Consider the following 19,566-nt stretch of genomic DNA (forward strand, 5'->3'; position numbering starts at 1 on the left):
GGCAAAGAACACATAGATGAAAAAGGTTTCGAGCAACTCTTTTTATAGGGACAAGGAACTGGAAATTGAGTCGATTCCCATCAGGTGGGGAAGGGGTAAATAAGTTATAGCATAGGAGTCTACTGGAATATTATTGTACTGTAAGAAAGGATTTCAGAAAAACCTAGAAAAACTGAATTAAACTGAGGCCGAGTGAAATGAACAGAACCCTGACAACATTTTACAGAGTAGTAAGATTATATGATGATCAGCTCTGATGGACTTGGTTCATTTCAGCAATTAGATAATAAAAGATAATTCTAAGGGAGTTTGGTCTTATTTCATTGTGAGTGAATGTATGCGTGTGTGTGTGTGTGTGTGTGTGTGTGTGTGTGTGTGTGTGTGTGCATGAATTGGGATTAAGTGACTTGCTTAGAGTCAAACATCTAAGCAGTGTTCAGTGTCTCAAACTGGATGTAAACTCAGGTCCCCCTGGCTCCAGTGTAGGTGCTCTATCCACTGTGACTTAACAAGATATGGTGTATATAATAGTGAGAGAATAGTGGTGTGCTATTAGACATGGTGACCTGGTTGATTTAGAAATAAAGGGGAAAATTTGCATGAAATAATAAAAAATAAATTGATTTGAACTAAGAAATATTGTGGACAGTAACAGCAATGGTTTTCTAATACAACTTTTGAAGTCTAAGACATTTTGTGTGCTATCCCTTCTAAAATCAATTACAAAGGACAGATGCAAGTATAAACAATTTACCTGCAAAGAGAGATAGAATATGGATACTTTTGTTTTGCACACAAGTACACACACATACACACGCACACGCACACACATACACACACAAATAGATAGATAGTTAGATAGATAGAAAGATAGATACACAGAAACATCTTTTAGGAAATAAGTAAGCAATATGTAATGGAAAGTCATGGTTATATATTGAATCTCTATGTTGTGCTGTGTAAAGTTAAAGGGTTTTTTCCTTCTTTGCTAGATAAGTTGAAAAAAATACAAATTAAAATATAATTATGCCTGCTTTCAAAGTGGCAAAAATATGAATATGAAATGGTACCCATAAATTGAAGATTTGTTGAAGTACATATTACATTTATAGATATCTGTGTGAATACATAGATATAACTTTACATATATGTATATATATATATAGGCAACTAAATTTTTCTGTGTTTTTAACAAGATACTTATGTAGATGTGCATAAATATAATAAAGTATTATAGTGCTGTAAGAAATGTTAAAGAGGATTGCTACAGAGAAAACAGGGGACACATGTATGAACTTATGACAAGTGAAAGAGAATGAGATCTTGCATTCTAGCCATTTTCCCACCCAGCTGTACCTGTCAATAATGGAGAGTACACCACATAAGTCAAGGATTCTTCCTGTTTAGCAGCATAAATTAACAATAATGTCTCTGACCTTTGAACTCCACAAGTTCCACACTATGACATTTGCACAAATTGTAAAATCTTGACCGGGCTGAGCTTCTGGGATAAAGTCCCCCACGTACAGAAGATGATCATTATAAAAATCGAAGTATACATAGTTCATAATGGCATACTGGGCCTCTGTACGTCTGTTCTCATCCACAAACACCTGCTCACCAACAATGTTCTTAAACTGGGTGTTCTTCAGGTAGGAGTGCAGCTGAAAGAGAAGAGAAATGCTCATCAGTAAGTGATACCTGAAGGAAAGGCAATTGTGCATTAGAATTTATGGAGTCTTGTGCTCTTATTTTTAGGTGGGGTCAAACCTGGGCCTCTTGTGGGTCACAGAAATTACCCTCTGACACCTGCAGGGTTGCCTGCATCTCCTGGGTTTGTAGTTTCAATTTCACACTCAAATCCTCATTGTTTATCACCCCATTTATATAATGTATTGTCAAGGTTTGCTTGCAACATCTCTCTAATATGTTGCCCTCTTGTTCTCTGCTACTGGAACATCTTCATGACTTCACACCTGGATTATTGCAATATCCTCCTGCTGGTTGCCTCTGACTAAACCTCTACTCTTCTACCTTCCACCCTGCCTGGGAAGGGATTGTTCTGAAGTGCAGGCCAGACCCTGACACTCCCATCCTTGATTATCTCCAGTGGTTTTCTCCCATCTCCAGGAAAGAATATCAAACCATTTGTGTGACATTTAAAGACAACCAGGAGCTCAATACCTTAGCCACTGAATAAAGAACACCTGAAGAGGCTGCAGGAGTGGTAGCCATTGCAGCAGTTCTTGTACCACAGATGTTAAGAGGGGTAAAGAGCTTGTCAGAAGGGTATTACAGGGGTCTCTTTTAAAGCCAAGGGACAGGACTCAGTTGTTTTGCCAGTACCCAGATGGAGCACATCTTCCTGGCTCACAGTTTGAGAGTTAGGAAGACAATTATTATACAAGATTCACAGAACAGAATAGAGGCCAAGACATTAATAAAGAGATTTCTTCCAAGATCAGACAACCTTAGACACGCAAAACGTCCAGCTCCCTAGAATAATCCCTGAAAATAACTGCACAAAATTCCTGAAGCTTGGGACATTGGTCCCTTTACCCTGGAAACAGGGCACTACTCTAATGCACAGGTAAAGTCAAAGAATAGGCTGGGAAAATTGGCAAACAACCAAAAATTATCCTGTTCCTTGAAAATTAATGTGATGAAAAGGAAGACGAAAAATCTATACTAAGAAAAAATTAAAGTCAAAGCTCCTATATCAAAAGTCCTCAAAGAAAGTAAGAATTGGTTTAAAGCCACAGAAGAGTTCTAAATGAATTTTCAAAATGGAGTCAGAGAGGGAGAGAAAAAAGTATGAATAAAAATGAGAGAGATATAAAAGCAGTCAGAAAAAACTTAGAAGAGAAAAAAGCCTTAAAAATCAGAATTCAACAAATTGTACAGGAAATATAGAGGTTCATTGAGGAGAATATTTCCTTAAAAATAGAACTAAGAAGGTAGAAGGTAATGATGTTTTCAGAAATTAAAGACAAAACCAAAAGGAAAAAGAATGAAAACAGTATGCAGTATCACAATGGAAAATGTTATCCTGGAAAACAGAAAGAAGGGAAATCATTTAACATTATGAGACTATATGAGTTCTACAATCAAAAAGAACATGGATTCTATCTTTCAAGAAAGAATCAAGTAAATTTCTCCTGCATTCCAAAATATGAGGGGAAATAGAGTATGAAAGAAACTACAGATCATCTACTGAAAAAGATCCCCAAAGGACCTCACCAGGGATACTATAGCCCAATTCTAGACCTCCAAGGTGAAGGAGAAAATAGTACAAGGATGCAGAAAGAAACACATCTGTGTGCTGGAGCCACATTGAGGATGAAAAAAGAATCCTCACCTTCTTAATGGAAAGATCAGAGTGCATAGAACAGCCTTCTGGCTTACAAGTAAAAATCACCTACCTGGAAATCCTAAGTTCAGTCCTTCAGGAACAAAAATTGGGTTCCTAATGAAATAAAGGGCCTTCAAATATTTCTGATAAAAGAAGTCCAGAGCTGAATAGGAAATATGCAACCTAAGATTATTTACAACTCTAAGACTCTAGGAAGGCCATTTCATTTTAACTTTATATGCTATTTGACAAATATTGGAAACCAATAAAATCTTTGAGGAATATACAATCAGAATAGTTTTAGAAATTGAAAAGTCTTCAATGTCTTCCATGTCCCACTTCTTGCTAAAATACATACTCAAAAAATCATAGCTAAAAAAGTGCCCCTCTTTCCGTATTACCTGCCATGGATGAGGCAATACAGATTCTTCATTTCCCAAGGATTTTTTCTCGTATCTTTTCATCAGTATTTCATGGAGAGCCCAAGCCACAGCATATAAAGCATTGTAGATGTTGTAACTCAAGGCAGATGTGGTCATGTCCACAGGGTAAAAAGGTAAATGTTTCAGGGAGGCATTTGGTAAATATAAATCTTGCTCAGGGATGTCTGGTTGTTCTGAGCATTTCAAAAGTGATGGCATACGTGCCTGAATAAAACTGTTCCTCATACTTAAAGGAGAATTATTCTTCCTGATAAAACTCTCAAATCCAGGGACTGTAGTAGTCCAGTGTGAAAAGAAGAGAGTGGCATGGAAAGTGAAACCATAATGGTACAAGGCTCTGGTTGTAGTGTCTAAATGAGATGTGGCAATCCACACCTTCTTGGTTGGAAATAAAAATCCTGGTGGGTTTCCCATAATTGTTAATGAGTCTGTGTCAGTATGAATGACAATGACTTTGACTTCTGAAATTAGGATCTTGGACGTGAAGGCCTCAGAGGTCTCCCTATTTTTTCGGTCACTGAGAGGGATCTTCTCTGTGAAGGACACACAAACACTGTTCTTTTTCATTTCTTCTCTCATTTCCTTGAGGAATTCCTCACCTCTCATATCATCAAAGACAATCAGACCTATCCAGTTCCATTGAAAATATGCCAATAAGCGGACAATTCCTCGGTGAAGAGAAGAGGATTTGGGGGCCATCTGATAGAGGGAAGGAAACTGGACTTTGTCAGCAAGACTGCGATCAAATGGACCGTAAGTAATCTGGATGAGAAAAAAATATGGATGAGCAGGTGCATGATGCTGCAGAGAGAACTAAAGTAAAATACACAGTCAAATAGGTATATTAATTGTTAGAAGAAAGTTTTAGATTTTATTGTAAAGTTTATCATAAATGAAAATTTCTCTCTGAAAGTCTAAGTCTCTGTGAGCTCTCAAAAAGACAATGCCTTATTGATGGCATCCAAGGAAGGAATCTTCCTTAAGGTTCCCAAAGGAACCAGAATATATAAATTATTTCTTCATTTAATCTTTGGCCCAGAACAAATTTCTAGAGTAAACCAGCTCTATATGATTGAGGCTGAAGACAAGGTTTTCTTTGGTGAATGAAAGAAAACCACATGATCAGAACTGTGTACTTTTTAAATTTGGGACAAAATAATATTCACCTATAGATGTCATTATGGGTTTTAATTGTGGTATTTTCAACAAGAAAATCTAACTGGTTTCCAGTAGACCCTGTATATGTATTTCTGGCTTTATGAAATCCGAAAACTGAGATTCCTAAAGGAGTTTAGTGAGATCTAAATGAGTGATACAGGAAAGACACCCCCAGTACAATGTTGCTGAGTAGCTGACATCCTCCCAATCACTAAATATGTCCAAGAATATGACTTTTCAAGTATAATGATAAAGCTCATTTTTTTTCATGTATCATTGCTATAAATAGAACAAACAGGAAACAAAAAAAGTGTTTTTTCAACATTAGAGAAATGCAATTCAAAACGAGTTGGATGTAGCAAAAGACTCCTATCAGATTTACAAATATCCCAAAAACAAAAAAGGAAAGCAAAAAATGTGGAAAATTTTTGCCACAAGTGTCTCTGGTAAAATTCAGCAGCAAACTGGGCAAGGGAATTGCAATGTGTATTGTAGATTGACTTCATTTCTTAAATATAAAGTTATCTCCAGGCATATGAAAAAATTCTAAGTCACTATTTTTAGAGATGTGCAAATTGAAACAATTCTGCAGTACCACATCCCACTTATTAGATTGATTAACATAACGAAAAAGAGAATCATAAAAAATCCTGTAAGGAATATTGTAAACTGGGGACGTAACATGCTGGAATTGTAATCCGCTCCAATTATTATGGGAAAAAATTTGAAAAGATGATCAAAAGGCTTTAAAACTGTTCATATCCTTCCATCCAGCAATACCTTTGATCAATCTACATACCAATATTATTACAAAAGTGAGAAAGGACCAATTTGAACTAAATTCGTTAAGCAGTTGTGTTGAAATATGTGCATTTGACTTCCAATCTTTAGCCATAGCAAAAATATGGCTAAAGATTGGAATTCAAATGCACATATTTCAATTGTAAAATGGCTATACTAACTACAGTGTATGATGATTAGGGAATGTAGATAGTTTGATATAAATGAGAAGCAAAAGAAAATCCCTGGAAAGTTCTAGGTACAAAGATGTAAAGTGTAGTGAGCATAACCTGGAAAGCATGCTACACTGAAATAGTCCTATTGTACCATAAGGAACTCTGAGTGATTTAGAAATTCTCATCAATACGATGAATCAAGAAATTCTAGGGGAACTAATGAAGAAACATACGTTTCATCAATAGAGAAAGATATTGTCTGAATCCTGAATTAAGCGTAGTATTTTTCATGTTTTTTATTTCTTTCTTTTGAGTTCTCTTTTACAAAAATGACTGAATTGGAAATTTTTTCATGATTGTCCATGTATAACTGATGTCTGAATGCTTATCAGTTTAAGTAGGGGCACCATAAAGGAAGAAAGAGAAAGAGAATCGGGAACTCAAAACATTAAAAATTGTTTTTGACATGCTATTATTGGAAGCAATGAAATATGATATAGTAACAATTGCTTGTAAACATTTAAAAAAATAAATAAATACAATTGTAAAATGATTAAAAGCAGCTGAAACATGTGCTAAACTACACATAAGTGGTCTAATGCTTCTCTAAAGTTCTCATACACATGAAAACTATGGAAAAAGACAACATGGTTTAACACCTTGTAAGACATTCATGACTCTTTGTACCTAACATTACCCTTCTCTACAGATGAGCCCACATTAACTATCATCAGAGACAACTTGAAATGTATTGTTTATTCTTTAAGACACATCAGAAGGCCTGTTCCAAAATGTGATAATCATTACCACAATCTTTGGCAAGAATATTTGTCTCATTGACAAATACACATATTCGTGGATTGCATAAGAGGCCTGATAAAATCTCAAATCCTCTATTACAAATAGTGTTTCAGATCTGAGGGTCACATATATACCCACACATCACAGTAGGAAAGAATCTGCCTGTTTGTTGAAGGAGACTTATTCAACTTATCCTGCCATGCTCTGTCTGATCAGGATCAAGGAAAAATAATCCCTAAATGCAACAGATTGACTCTTCTCTTGACCAGACTTCCTGCTGTTATATTATCTGGCAACAAAGGCCCTAGATGAAGGCTTCTCATGAATCCCTCCCTTAGACAGCTCAGACATGTTTCCACAAGGACATCTAGAGTTAATTCCTATGCTCTTTGAGCTTAAAGTTTTGTTTTTACTCTTCTCCAAGTATATGGTCAGGACTATTTATATTAGTGACACAACAAAGATCCCAATTGCTTTTTCTCCAAGAGCCTTAAATATTGAATCTGTATCCATAAAGAAATAATAATTAAATAATGTTAGGTTAAGTCAGGAGAGCTTTAAAATAAGGAATGTGGATAGAAATGGAGAGAGGCTTCCAGTCCTTCCCCTTTTCATATGCATACTTCCACATTCAATACTGACTTCTATTTGCTTTAAAGGAAACAATCTAAATATTTATTATTTCTCTTCCATGAAATCATCCCCAATTTTCTTCTTTCTTCTGAACACACAAAACAGTCACCCATCTGACTGACCATTGACAGATTTCACTAAGCAGCCAGCTTAAACCACAGTGCTCAGAGAGGTCTCTTTTCAGTTTGGAAAAGATGAGGTGCTTTCTGAAATGTCACTCCTTGTACCTAATGTTTCCGCTCTCCTTCTGTGCCCATTATTAAAGTTAATAATGTGAATAATGTTCTCAAACTCTTGTCCATTCATAAATGTAAATATGAAGTTCTTAGGACAGCTCTGTGGATAAACTTCCCAGGGCTGCCTAAAACAAGCACCTTATACATCAGTGCTCATGCTCAGTTTCCTTTTATAAATAATTCTCATCTCAATAAATTCTGGACTAATAGTGAGGGACTAAGATATTATGAAGAATGAAGTTCATAGAATGAGGTATAAAATACTGAAAGTTCATTTAACTTAAAGTCCAGAATGGTAACATTTAATCAGTTCTCTTCCACCAGTGAAGTGTGTAATGTCCAGTAAACACTTTAACTTCTCCAATCATTATTGAACTTATCTGTATAATGGGCAAATAGAACTAGTTTGGCTTTCAGATCCTTTCTTGGTTTGAAGATTAAATGCCTTCTTGGCTTCCAATATGGTTGATGTTCCAGGAGTTGTTCATTTTCCCTGATGATGACAAGAGTGAATTTACTCAGTCACTAGAGAGTTAAACTGATCTAAGAAAACCTAGTTTAATTAATATCCCAGTTGATCATTAGTTGCCTGATAACAATTTAACTTTTCTTAGTCACAATAACCTCCAGTGTCAATGGAAGTTATAAGAATATCTTCATTATGAGTTTGTTGTGAAGATCAAAAGAAATACATTTGTAAAACAATTTTTAATTTTTCAAAAATATACATAAATGCATTTTATTTTACTGCTGCGGCTCCTGCTACTTCTACCACCAATACTACTGCTGTGACTCCTAGGTTGTACAGAAGAACAGAGAATGTATTAGGTTGTATCTCATTCACCTGGGGTAAATGGTAGAGGTCAAGCAGGGTCCCCATCTGAACAGACAGAGTTGATGTGGCTCCTCCAATGGCAGCCACAATCTTTCCTGGCTCTCTGCAGTTGTAATTAGGGAGGGGCTGGTATGTTCCAGACAGCCACCACAGGTAGTGCTCCAAGGTCCTTTCTTCACTGGAATAGGAGTTGTACACACGGTATCCCAGGGAAATGTTGGGCAACAAATTGGGATTCCTGTTAATTTCATGAAGGGTGAAGGCAGACATGAAGAGTTGCTGGTAATTTTTTTCAATATATCTGGTGAATTAATGGTAAATGTTATAGAACATTGATGCAAACTTCACACAGAATTCATTTTAGAAGAGGGACTTTCCCAACATTTAGACACAAGTAAGAACTGCAATAGTTGTTTAGCTCCTTCCATTTGAATTCAAAATAACCTCTCTCCATACACATTGTTCCAGTATTCTTTTTTTGGTAATTTCTTAAAGGGTGAGGACTACTGGCTTTACGTCCCAGTGAAACTGTTTGCTTGCGTCATTCACTGATTCCACAAGAAGACATGGATAGTTGTTAATTCTAGAAACCTTAGAGTATAATGGGAGGGAGAAATAAGGTACTGTGATGCAAGGTGGAAAAAGAGTAATTAGATTGGTTAGAGTCACTGATATATATGGACATTGTACAGTGAGACCATATTTCCCTGAAGAAATAAGGGAAGATTTCATAGACATCATCATTGTCTATGAAAACTGAGATTATTTTGATATCTGGGTATTTGGCAAAGAGGTGCTTTTAAAAGGAGGAAGTTACACACCTAAATTCTAATAGTGTGAGAACAGAATGTGCCGCAGATCCTATCTAATATCTCCTATAAAATGAGTTCCTGGTTTAGCTTTTCCCTCTCCTTACTTTTTTCTTCTCTCTCATTATCTGAGAAGAAAAGTCAGTTCTAAGATTTTGGTTTACTACCAGATCTTCAACCAGGAGCCCATTAGCAAAAAACCTATAGCTTTATTATTTTAGGCCATGTTTAAAAACTGTCCAAACCTTGTACAATATTGTTCATAGTGAGTACCTCTGAGACACTTTGGGCTTGTTTTAATGGGTGGAGAAGGTTAGCGTGACATTATACTCACTTATATTCAATTTCCATCAAATTATCATGGATGTTGACAATATGGAAGCCTTGCCTTCTCCGTGGCTGCAGTTCTCAAGGTAAACATCAAATAATTCATAAAACATAAAAGGGCATTTGATTTAGAACAGGATTTTTGCTTAATGTTTCATTAATGGGTGGGGACACTTCCCCTCTAGGTCAAACTTCCCACTTTTCCTAGATGCTGAACAACAAATAGAACAAAAACAAGGATACTAAAGCATTAAAGGGATAGCCAATAATTCATATCATTTAATGGCCTTGTTTCTTAGACAAAAATATACAAAAATATACTCAACTGTAATGAAATGTTTATTATTTATTAATATTGATTTGTAGCGCATTTTTATTTATATGTACAAAGAAAAGTACAAATGAAAAAAGAGTCCAGAAGGATTAAATAATAACATAAGACTACAACAAGCTTCAGAAAAGAACTTTTATCTGCCAAGGAACCATTCAGTGAAACATATGGTTTGTCTTCAACCAGCAGAAGATACAGTAAAGAGCCAATGAACTTCTCCTCTGATGTAAAAGAGGGAAATGATCCATAAATCGGTGGAAGAGTCTGAATTTTTTTTCACAGCACAGACTTACAAACGGTTATATTTGAGTGTTGCATGCCTGTATACTGAGATCCTGCTATAGAAAAGAGGGATTTGCAAAGAGAATTGATTGTGATAATGCATAAAACTTAGAGCTATGCAAGCAGCACAAAGGTCAGGATGTTTGTCAAAATCCCAGAAAGTAAATAAACACCATCTGTCCCGGGTTCATCCAGTTCAGGAAGAGTTAGCTTGAGAAATGAAAAGAAGCCCCTCTCACACTACCTCGAGAAACAGAATTCTCCAGACATCCCTGAGAGGGAACAGGCATTTCATAAAGGCATTTGCAAGGCTGAGAACTTGCTAGAGCTCCATCCTGCACCATTCTGTCTTTTCCAAATAAAGTCAAATTTCCCATCCCTCAGTTTCCGGCTCCATCAGGCCTAACTTATTCAGTACCTTTGAGATTCCCTAAGCTGGGACACACTGACCTTCATGACAACATTACTTCTTCCAAAAAGAATAGAAAACAGTGATAAATTTATTTACCCACAGGAAGGAGTAACATAAGCTCATGTTTCCAATGCACAAATGAGGTGGGAGGAGTAGAATTATCCCTAACCCTAAATTTCCTGAAGAAGGGGTCCCATGACTTCCTAACAAGGGGTGCTCTCTTGTCAGGTAGGCAAAGCTGGAGAAGAGACTTAGCTTTCCTTCCTGTGAAAGGGGCAGATTTCCCCTTGCTCAGGATCTGGACACTCAGCAAGAACTCTGTCCTAGCATAGAAAGGCAGCACGGCCCAAGTGCTTCTGCTGCTTCTGGCCATTAACCCTACACTATTTCCATGAAGTCAGGATGACCTGGAAGGGAGGGAGAGAAAACACTGACCCTGGTAAGGACTGAGTGGCCTGGGGATGAACTGTTTGATAGGAAATGGGAAGGGGAAAGGAGGGGAGAGGGGTTTGCTTTCTTCAACTCTGATGTTAAGGAGACACAATGAAAGCTGCCAAGAAGATACAAACATGACGAGACAGGGAGAGGGGAGAGACTCATACGGAACAATGAGGACTTTTCTTGCATCCTCGCAGTGGAAATGAGCCCAGGCAGAGAGAGACACTTACCTATAATCCCTACAAGCCTTGTTAGGAGGCCTCTGGAACCGCTCTCCTCCTGTGACATTGCTCACTTCAGGTGACTGTAGGGGGAGAAAGAAGCCAATCTCCACATCTGCTGGGAAGTAATGCATGGGTTGATCATCATAGCACTTTTGCAGAGACCCTGGAAGCTGCAGCAGCAGAGACACAGCAAGGGAAGAAACGAGGTGAGAAATGCTTCTCACAATATGGGGCCACATCTCCCTGGACAGTAACCAAAGTTTTAACTCTGAGGCAATGGAGCAACTCCTCATGCTCCAGCCAAGTCAGCTGCTTGAGTCAAGGACTGAGGAGGAACTTTTCAGCACCAGATACAGCCTGATTATCTACAGAAGCCCGGGCTCTGATCCCCAGGTCACACTGGAGGAAACAGAGGGACCTTAGTGAGGTCCGTGTGCAAGACAAGGACAAAGGTGTAAGATGAGGGACCATTATATACTTTTTCTCTGTCTCCACGTACAGTTATTTTTAGATCATTTTGGGTCCATTCGTCTGACTCGATGTTCCTCAGAGAAGTCTCAGTCTCAGAAGAATTCCGGGGACCAGCCTGCCTGGGGCATCTCCAGCTGGGTCCCTGCATCCAGGGAAATCATAAGTGCAAAATTATATTTTGACCTCTCTGTCCCTTGTTCCAAGTCAGGCTCCATCCCTGAAGTGCCTTTTGTTGGAAAACAGTTTTGTGACCTGATGTTAGCCAATAACCAGTGATGAAGAAACCTCATGAAATATTCTATTGTAGGACACAAGATTTATTAAATCCTTCAGTGATGACAATTTCCCTAAAAGTCAGTAAAATTGTAGCCTTGATGCTCTTAAGTTCCCTGCACCATGGTCCACGTGAGCCAGGTCCCAGGCTCAGGGCGCAGTGAAATCCATTTGGAAAAGTCATTATGGAAAGTCCGGTGCTCAGAGTTTTCCTCTGCTAGTGGGTCTCCCTCTTTCTGTAGGATTGTAACATCCGTCTGTTAGAGATGAAAGGAGCCTCAGAGGTTCCTCAGTCCAGGATTTTGAGGACAGATTTCCTCTCTCCAACAAGGAGAACAAAGACACCTGCAGGCCCATCTTCCCCACCTGAGATTAATATCACAGGATCTTCAGCTTCACCTTTGCACTTTGGGCGGTGGGAGCAAAGACTTCTGAAGTCCCAGAGACATTTGCAGGAAATCTTTCATGAAATCTTCACTTTACAGATGAGGAATGTCTCCCCAGAAATAAGAATGACTTGCCTGCTTTTACACAATATGGAGCAGAACAATCCTGAGGTTTTACCGCAAAGCTAATTCCCTCCTACTCCCAACCACTGCCCTTAGAGAAGGTCACAGGGGGAGTTCCTGCAGTCAGAAAGCCTTTGGAGCAGAGCTTATGGCTCCATCCTTCAGCCTCCAGTCTGAGGGAGAGACTCCCGGGTGCATGAGATGGGGCCACTTTGCTGTGTGATTCCAGTTCAAGAGATCAGTTTAGTCCTGGGGGAGGGGATGCTGCTCCTGGCAGGGAAAACCAGTCAAAGCTGAGGCTGAAAAATGAGCAGAATCAGACGTGAAACACTTTGGTAAATCTGCCTTTGCCTGCCGGATCCCAGGCCATCTTCCCCACCAGATTACCTATAACAAGATTAAGCATCATATAGTCAGAACTGGCAGGGACCTCAGAGACCTGGTGATTCTAGGTTGGTCCCTTCCTTCTCTAGATCCAGGAAATGGGCCCTGCAAGGTTCAGTCATTTTGGTCAGGTCTAATCCTCAGTGACCCCATCTTGAGGGTTTCCTAGAGGGCTTTGCCCCTCCCCCTCCAAGGCCTTTGATTGATGAAGTAACTGAGGGAAATAAGGTGAAGGACTTGCCTTGGGTCACAAAGTGACTCCAGTTAATGCCTGAGGCCAGATTTGAACTTGGGTCTGGTCTCCTAACTGTCCCTGTCCAATCTGACACCCTTCCAATGGGAGATCCACTCTGGGATCTTCAGGGCACTTGCCCCTCCAAATAAGGAGGTCAGGGTCCTCTTGGGGCTCCTTCTTCCTACTTTGGAGTAAAACTGAGGGCAAAAATAACGTTAAAACAAAGGATCCTTATGACTCCTGTGTGGGGTCTCCTCAAAGTGCTTCTAGAAGAAAATATTAGTGGGATAAGGGAGGCTTCAGTTGCACACACACACACACACACACACACACACACACAGACACACACACAGACACACACACACTCACACACGACACAAGCACAAGCAGCAGAATATTTCCTGGGACATTTTGTGAGTAAAGAAGCTGTGGTAGACACCAGTGGTTTGTAAGGACTTCATTTCCAGGTGGATTCATCTGGGATCCTGCTGGGAGCCCTTTGGACAAGGAGACTTCAGTCAGCCCTCCCCCTCTGGCAGAGAACTCTGGGAATTCCACAGAACTTTGTCTCTTTTGACTTTGACCCTCCTCAGGAACTGCTTTTGTCTGGGGATATTGGAGTGAGTTTCTGGTAAAGACAAGGGGGAACTGATGCTCCAGGTCCTGAGGGGATCATTGCAGCCCATCCAGAACACTGAAGAGACGACTGCCATCCTGGCTAGAAAAGGGAACAGGAGACACACAGGGGGACTGGCAGCAGGACGGCTCTTCATTTCCTTGCCCACAGAGAACGCCCAACATCAAGGACTCAGAACCAGGCATCTGAGGTGCATCTAATATGTTCCCATCATCCTCTTTGAAGGGAACAACTTTCAGGGCATTGCCTCCCCAGGGATCACACTCCTAAAATAGAAGGAAATGGGGATTCCCGAGGGCTCAGGAGCGCCCATATCTGCCCACAGGTCACTGTATCAATGGGAATAATACACAAGAACAGGCCCCTCCCTGGGCCTCTTCTGGAGCAGGAGGGGTCAGATTCAGGCTCTCTGAGGGCTCCTGGTTCCAGGTCCAAGATCTGGTCCAGCCTGAGGCAGAACAGGGGGGGCCTGTGGGGGAGGGGCCCAGGGCTCTCCATGGTCCTGTCCAAGTGCATTGTTCTCTGATCCCTGACCTGGGAAGGGAGAGAGTCAAGCTAAGGGGGAGCTCTAGGGCTAAGTCAGGAGCTCCAAGGACACCTGGCCTGAACAAAGGGGCAGCTAAGGGGGGCAGAACATGGAGCTCAGGCTGGAGCCAGGGAGAACCGAGTCCCACTGCAGCCTTAGACACCTCCTGGCTCTGGCACCCTGGGAAATCCCTCTGATTGCTTCAGTTTGTTCTGATGTAAAATGGGTTAATAATAGCACCTACCTCCTGGGGGCGCAGTGAGACTCAAATGAGGTAATTGTGAAGCCCTTAGCACAGGGCTGGGATCATAGGGTGTGCTCCCTAAACAGTAGTTATTAGTATTTTTATTATTATTAAATGAGTTAATATCTGAATATGGCTCAGCACATCACCTGGCACATGGTGGGCACTTCATACTGAAATGGAAAGAAGACTGGCCCCCTGATCGCTGGGTCAAGGGGCCTCAGGAAAATGTTGCTTAAACTAAATTAAGGGAAGTGTTATGTTCAGACTGGGCCCCATGCCGCGCTTCATGAGACCCTGGAGTTTCCGAGAAGTAGGCGTCTACATTGCAAAAAGGTTCCGTTGTGTGCTCACTCTCGTCTAGACGCTGATTCCCAAAATGTGTAACCGCAAGGCTGGACCCGGATGTGGTGAATGCCCTTAAAAGTGTATCTCACTAAAGGTTCGGGGCTGATCTCTACTGGTCTGTCTAGGGGGGGGTCAGTCGCCGGCCAGCTAATAAATGATGCTTTAAACTGAATAATCTGGTCAGAGCTGGCTATCTCGTGTCAGTCCATTTCAATATGTGGCAGTTACTACTGCAGCCCGGGGGGCGAGCCGGACGCTCCAGGCCATTCCCTGCACACTCGGGTTTCCCAGGATTCGGGGTCTCCCTGGGACGTGGGTCCATTCTAGCAGCTCACCAGCCCTGGAGGCCTCCTCCTCCTGGGACACTCCTTCTGTGTATCCCCCCAAAAGCTGGAGAGGCCTTCGAATCACCCCACACGCATTTATTAGACACCTAGTAAAAGTGACAGCCCTCCCCCTCTGGGTTACCTTCTTCTGGGGGAGATGTAACATGTACAGAACTAAAGGAAGAAGGGCCAGCTGGGTGGGGCAGGGGTGAGAGCCCTGGCCTGGAGTCAGGGAAACATCTTTCTAAGATCAAATCCGGCCTCAGACATTTACTCTCTCTGTGACCTTGGCCAAGTCACTGTTTGCCTCAGTTCCTCTTGTCTAAAATGAGCTAGACAAGGGAATGACAAAACACTCAGGTATTACTGCCAAGAAAATCCCAAATGGGGTCAGAAAGAGAGGGATGTGATTGAACAATGGCTGAGCAAGAAAAGCAAAATAAAGCCAAAGGAAAATTGAAGTACAACCGGAAGGGGGATGGAAGAAGCATTTGTTAAGCTCCTACTGTGTGCCAAGACCTTGTGTATTCAGGAGAGAGAACACACCTGGGAGGCAGAGAAGATCTCCTGGAAGCACGTGGCACCTGAGCTAAGGTTCCGGAGTTCAAAGGAAACAAAACATGTGTGAGAATATATGTCCACATGCATTTGTATAAGGACGTACATATACAGGTTCGCTATATGAGGTGTTCTCTTCTCTGAATTGGAATCGTTCTCTGGGGGCAGGTTTCTTGGAGAGCTTCTGGAGGCAGCCTTAGTTTCAGTTCAGGTCCATAATCCCAAATGCAGCCAGGAGCTAAAGTCCAGATCCTTTAGTGTCTCTTTCCACAACCTTATCTCCTTCACTTGGGGCTCGACTGCTTCTCGGGAGGCCTTCCTCTCTCCTTGGTTCCCGGGATCTCTTGCTGCGAGTCCTTTCTCTGTGGCAGCTTCAGCCTCTCGTCCTCCCAATGTCTCCAGCACAAAGGTGGAAGTGAGAATGAATCTTGACTCTGATCTCCCAAAGTTCTCCTTGACCCTGAGAGCTCGTCCTTATGTGCCCCACACTGAGCACACACCAATCATGACATCCCTGGGAACCATTCTTTGTTGTAGGATTAAGAGTCTACTTAATGTAACAAAGTCAAAAATTGTGTACTTCAGGAAGGCCTTGTTCCTATCACATTCTTCAAGCCGGTTATTCCCAGAAATATCCCAAGAAATTCTATTCTAATTATTGTTCTATAACAAACGGCCAGCAGGACGATTTCAGAGAGGCCTGGAAAGCCTTACATGAGCTGATGGTGAGTGAACAGAGGAGAACCAGGAGATCATTGTTCATGCAACAAGGTTATATGATGATCAGTTCTGGTGCACATGGCTCTGTTCATGGTTTTGATAAAGAGAGCCATCTACAACCAGACAGAGGATGGTGGGGACTGAGTGTGGTTCATAACAGAAAATTTTCACTTTCTTCCTGTCATTTGCTTGCATTTTATTTTGTTTCTCACTTTTTTTCTGGTTTGATTGGAATTCTCTAGCACAGCAAGATAACTATATAAATATGTATGCATATGTTGATATTAACCTACATCTCTACTATGTTTAAGTAGCCATCCCAGGAAGGGTTTAGGAAAGGGGGAAAATTGGAACAGAAAGTTTTGCAAGAGTAAATGTTGAAGAATTATCAATGCATATTTTTTATTTTAGCTTTTTATTTACAATATATATTCATGGGTAATTTTTCAGCATTGACCTTTGTAAAACTTTCTGTTCCAATTTTCCCCCTCCTTCCCCTCACCCCCTCCCCTAAATGGCAGGTAGACCAATACATGTTAAATATATTAAAGTATATGTTAAACACTATATATGTACACATATCCATACAGTTATTTTGTCCATGCATATGTTGTTAAAAATAACAAGTTTAATAAAGAAAATATAAAAGAAAGAAAGAAAGAAAGAAAGAAAGAAAGAAAGAAAGAAAGAAAGAAAGAAAGAAAGAAAGAAAGAAAGAAAAAAAGGAATGTTATTCTATGTTCCCTAAAACATCGTCCATACAGAGCTGAGAAGGCCGAATAAAGAAGGAACTCATTTCAGTTTTTACCCTAAATCTTCCAAAACCCTTTAAAATGATGATAAATGCATGGTAGAGTGTTATTACTCAGAAAAAAAGATGGACTGGAACATTTTTCTAATCTATTACAACTTCCCATCAGGAAATGTCTAATGTGAGGTAGGAGCTCAGTAATGGTATAGATCAAGCCAGTAAAGTTGCAGCCCTGGCTTGATGCCAGCAAAAAAGGAATAATAACTCTGAATGTGCTGCTGTGATCAAAGAAATATAAGCTATAATTGGTCAAATGGAAGCTAATACCTTTATGAGAAATCCAGACACCATCAATCAAAATGTAAATAATGAAAAAGTAGAAAACAATGTAGTATATCTCACTGGAAAATAATGACCCAGCAGAGACTTCCTAGACATCTTCTGGTAAGATATTGTTGAGGGAAACTCTTTGTATTCTAGAGGATAAAAGAGAAGTGGAATGAACGCACTGATCACCATCTGAAGAACTCAGGAAGGAAATGTCCAGAAAAAGGCCAGTCAAACTCCAGAACTTTTAGGTAAATGGGAAATATTACAAGTATCTAGAAAGAAAGAATTCAAGTATAAGTGAGAAGACAGTCAGCATACACAAGATCAGAGTATTTGGACTATGAATTTCCATAGAGCAAAGAGCTAGGATTGTAACCAGGGATTGCCTGCCCAGTAAAACTGATGAGAAACCTTAAGGAAAAAGGTAGGAACCCAGTGAAGTAGGGGAATTCCAAGTATTTGTGATGAAAAGACCAGAGCTGAACAGAAAATTTCATTTCATGTACAGGACTCAGGAGAAGCACAAGTAGTTAATCAGGAAATGGAAGTCATAAAGGACTTGATTTATCTATTTATATTCTTACATGAGAAGATGATCCTTGTAATTTGTGAGAAATTTCCCATTATTAGGTGTAATATTCTCCTCTATAATGTAATATTCTCTGGGAGCAAGTTTCTTGGGGGGCTTCTGGAAGTGGCTTTTATTTCAGTTCATTAATTACCCTAAATGCAACCAGGAGTTAAAGTCCAAATCCTTTATTGTCTCTTTCCAAGTCTTGTCTCCTTTCCTGTGGCCCAGTTAGCTTTCTTAGAGGCCTTCTGTAGTCTTGGTCTGGAGAGCTCCCTCCTGCCTTCTCTTGCTTCTGAATCTCCCCAACTGAATCCTGGTTGAGGCTCCTGGCTTATATACGCTCTCTTAAAAGTGTGAATCTTGTGAAATTATAGTAAGTAGTAAGTACATGCACTGAACTAGAGAACTGTTAAACATTATGCTAAATTACTTCAATCCCATTGACTTAGCACCTTGTTTCAAGTTCTGGCCCATAACAATTAGGGAAATTCAGAGTGTATAGAAACAGAGTGCATGGGTATGAATTGAATATGAATATGAGAGAATACTTTATGAAAGAAAGTAAATTAAATTAATGGGTTGGCAGAATGTATTGGGAGAAACGGAAAAGGAGAAGGTGAAAGGCATAAATTACTTACCGTTAAAGAGGCAACATAAAGCATTGAGGAGAGGGGAAGGAAGGAGGGGAGGAAGAGTGAGTGAATACTACACTCATTCAAATTGGCTATAAGAGGAAATAACATACACAGTCAACATAGATAAAGAAATCTACATTATTTTTACAAGAAACTAAGAAGAAAGGGGGATGTGAGTAAAGGATAGAGTGAAAAAAATAAGGAAAATTGTGAAATGTGTGGTGAGAAGTAAAATGGTTTGATGAGGGATAAATTGAAAAAAAAATGCAGTTAGCAATAGTCATTGTGAATTCAATTTTGGAGCAACTTTCTTTGATGCAGCCAGCTCTTCTCAAAAGTATAGATAAAGGAATGAAATATATTAAAATATGAGTTAGGTCCCAACTGATATTGATTAAAATATTTGATATATGATGAAAAAACCATAAAATTATGCAAATTCATCCACCTAAAACTAACACTACTTAGCTTGAAACCTAAAACAGATTAAAAAAAAAAAAAGGAAAAGGAAATATACGTACAAAAATAATGATGTTGCCTCTGTTCTTGAGGAAAGAATTGCAAATTGAGGGAATTTTCATCAAATGCAGAATGGCTGAAGAAACTGTGGTATGTAATTGTGATGGAATACTTTGATAATTCTGAAACTATGATAACCAGAAAAATCTGGAAGGACATACATGAACATATGAAAACTGAAAGGTAATGTGTACAAAGTCAAGCAATAGAGTGGAGAGGTCACCTGCAAATAACTTTGCTTTTTCAACAACACAATGATCCAAAACTACTCTGAAGGTTTTTATGATGACAC

At 39.8% G+C, this 19,566-nt stretch overlaps 1 protein-coding gene across 2 annotated transcripts in view; it reads right to left on the reverse strand.

Moving 5' to 3' along the window:
• The window catches only part of LOC141556251 (vomeronasal type-2 receptor 26-like), a 210,689-nt gene that overhangs the window by 14,276 nt on the left and 176,847 nt on the right, over positions 1-19,566 (reverse strand). The window contains exons 1-3 of one of the 2 annotated variants that reach the window (XM_074290077.1): positions 11,244-11,288; positions 3,754-4,557; positions 1,437-1,664 (exon numbers count right to left, since the gene is read on the reverse strand). In XM_074290077.1, the coding sequence (XP_074146178.1) occupies positions 1,437-1,664; positions 3,754-4,494 (969 nt within the window). In that variant the 5' untranslated portion in view covers positions 4,495-4,557; positions 11,244-11,288. Of the gene's footprint in view, positions 1-1,436; positions 1,665-3,753; positions 4,558-11,243; positions 11,289-19,566 lie in introns of those variants that run through there. The other variant, XM_074290087.1, reaches the window with a different exon arrangement.

Source organism: Sminthopsis crassicaudata, chromosome 1 (genome assembly GCF_048593235.1).
Source record: "Sminthopsis crassicaudata isolate SCR6 chromosome 1, ASM4859323v1, whole genome shotgun sequence".
Taxonomy (NCBI): domain Eukaryota; kingdom Metazoa; phylum Chordata; class Mammalia; order Dasyuromorphia; family Dasyuridae; genus Sminthopsis; species Sminthopsis crassicaudata.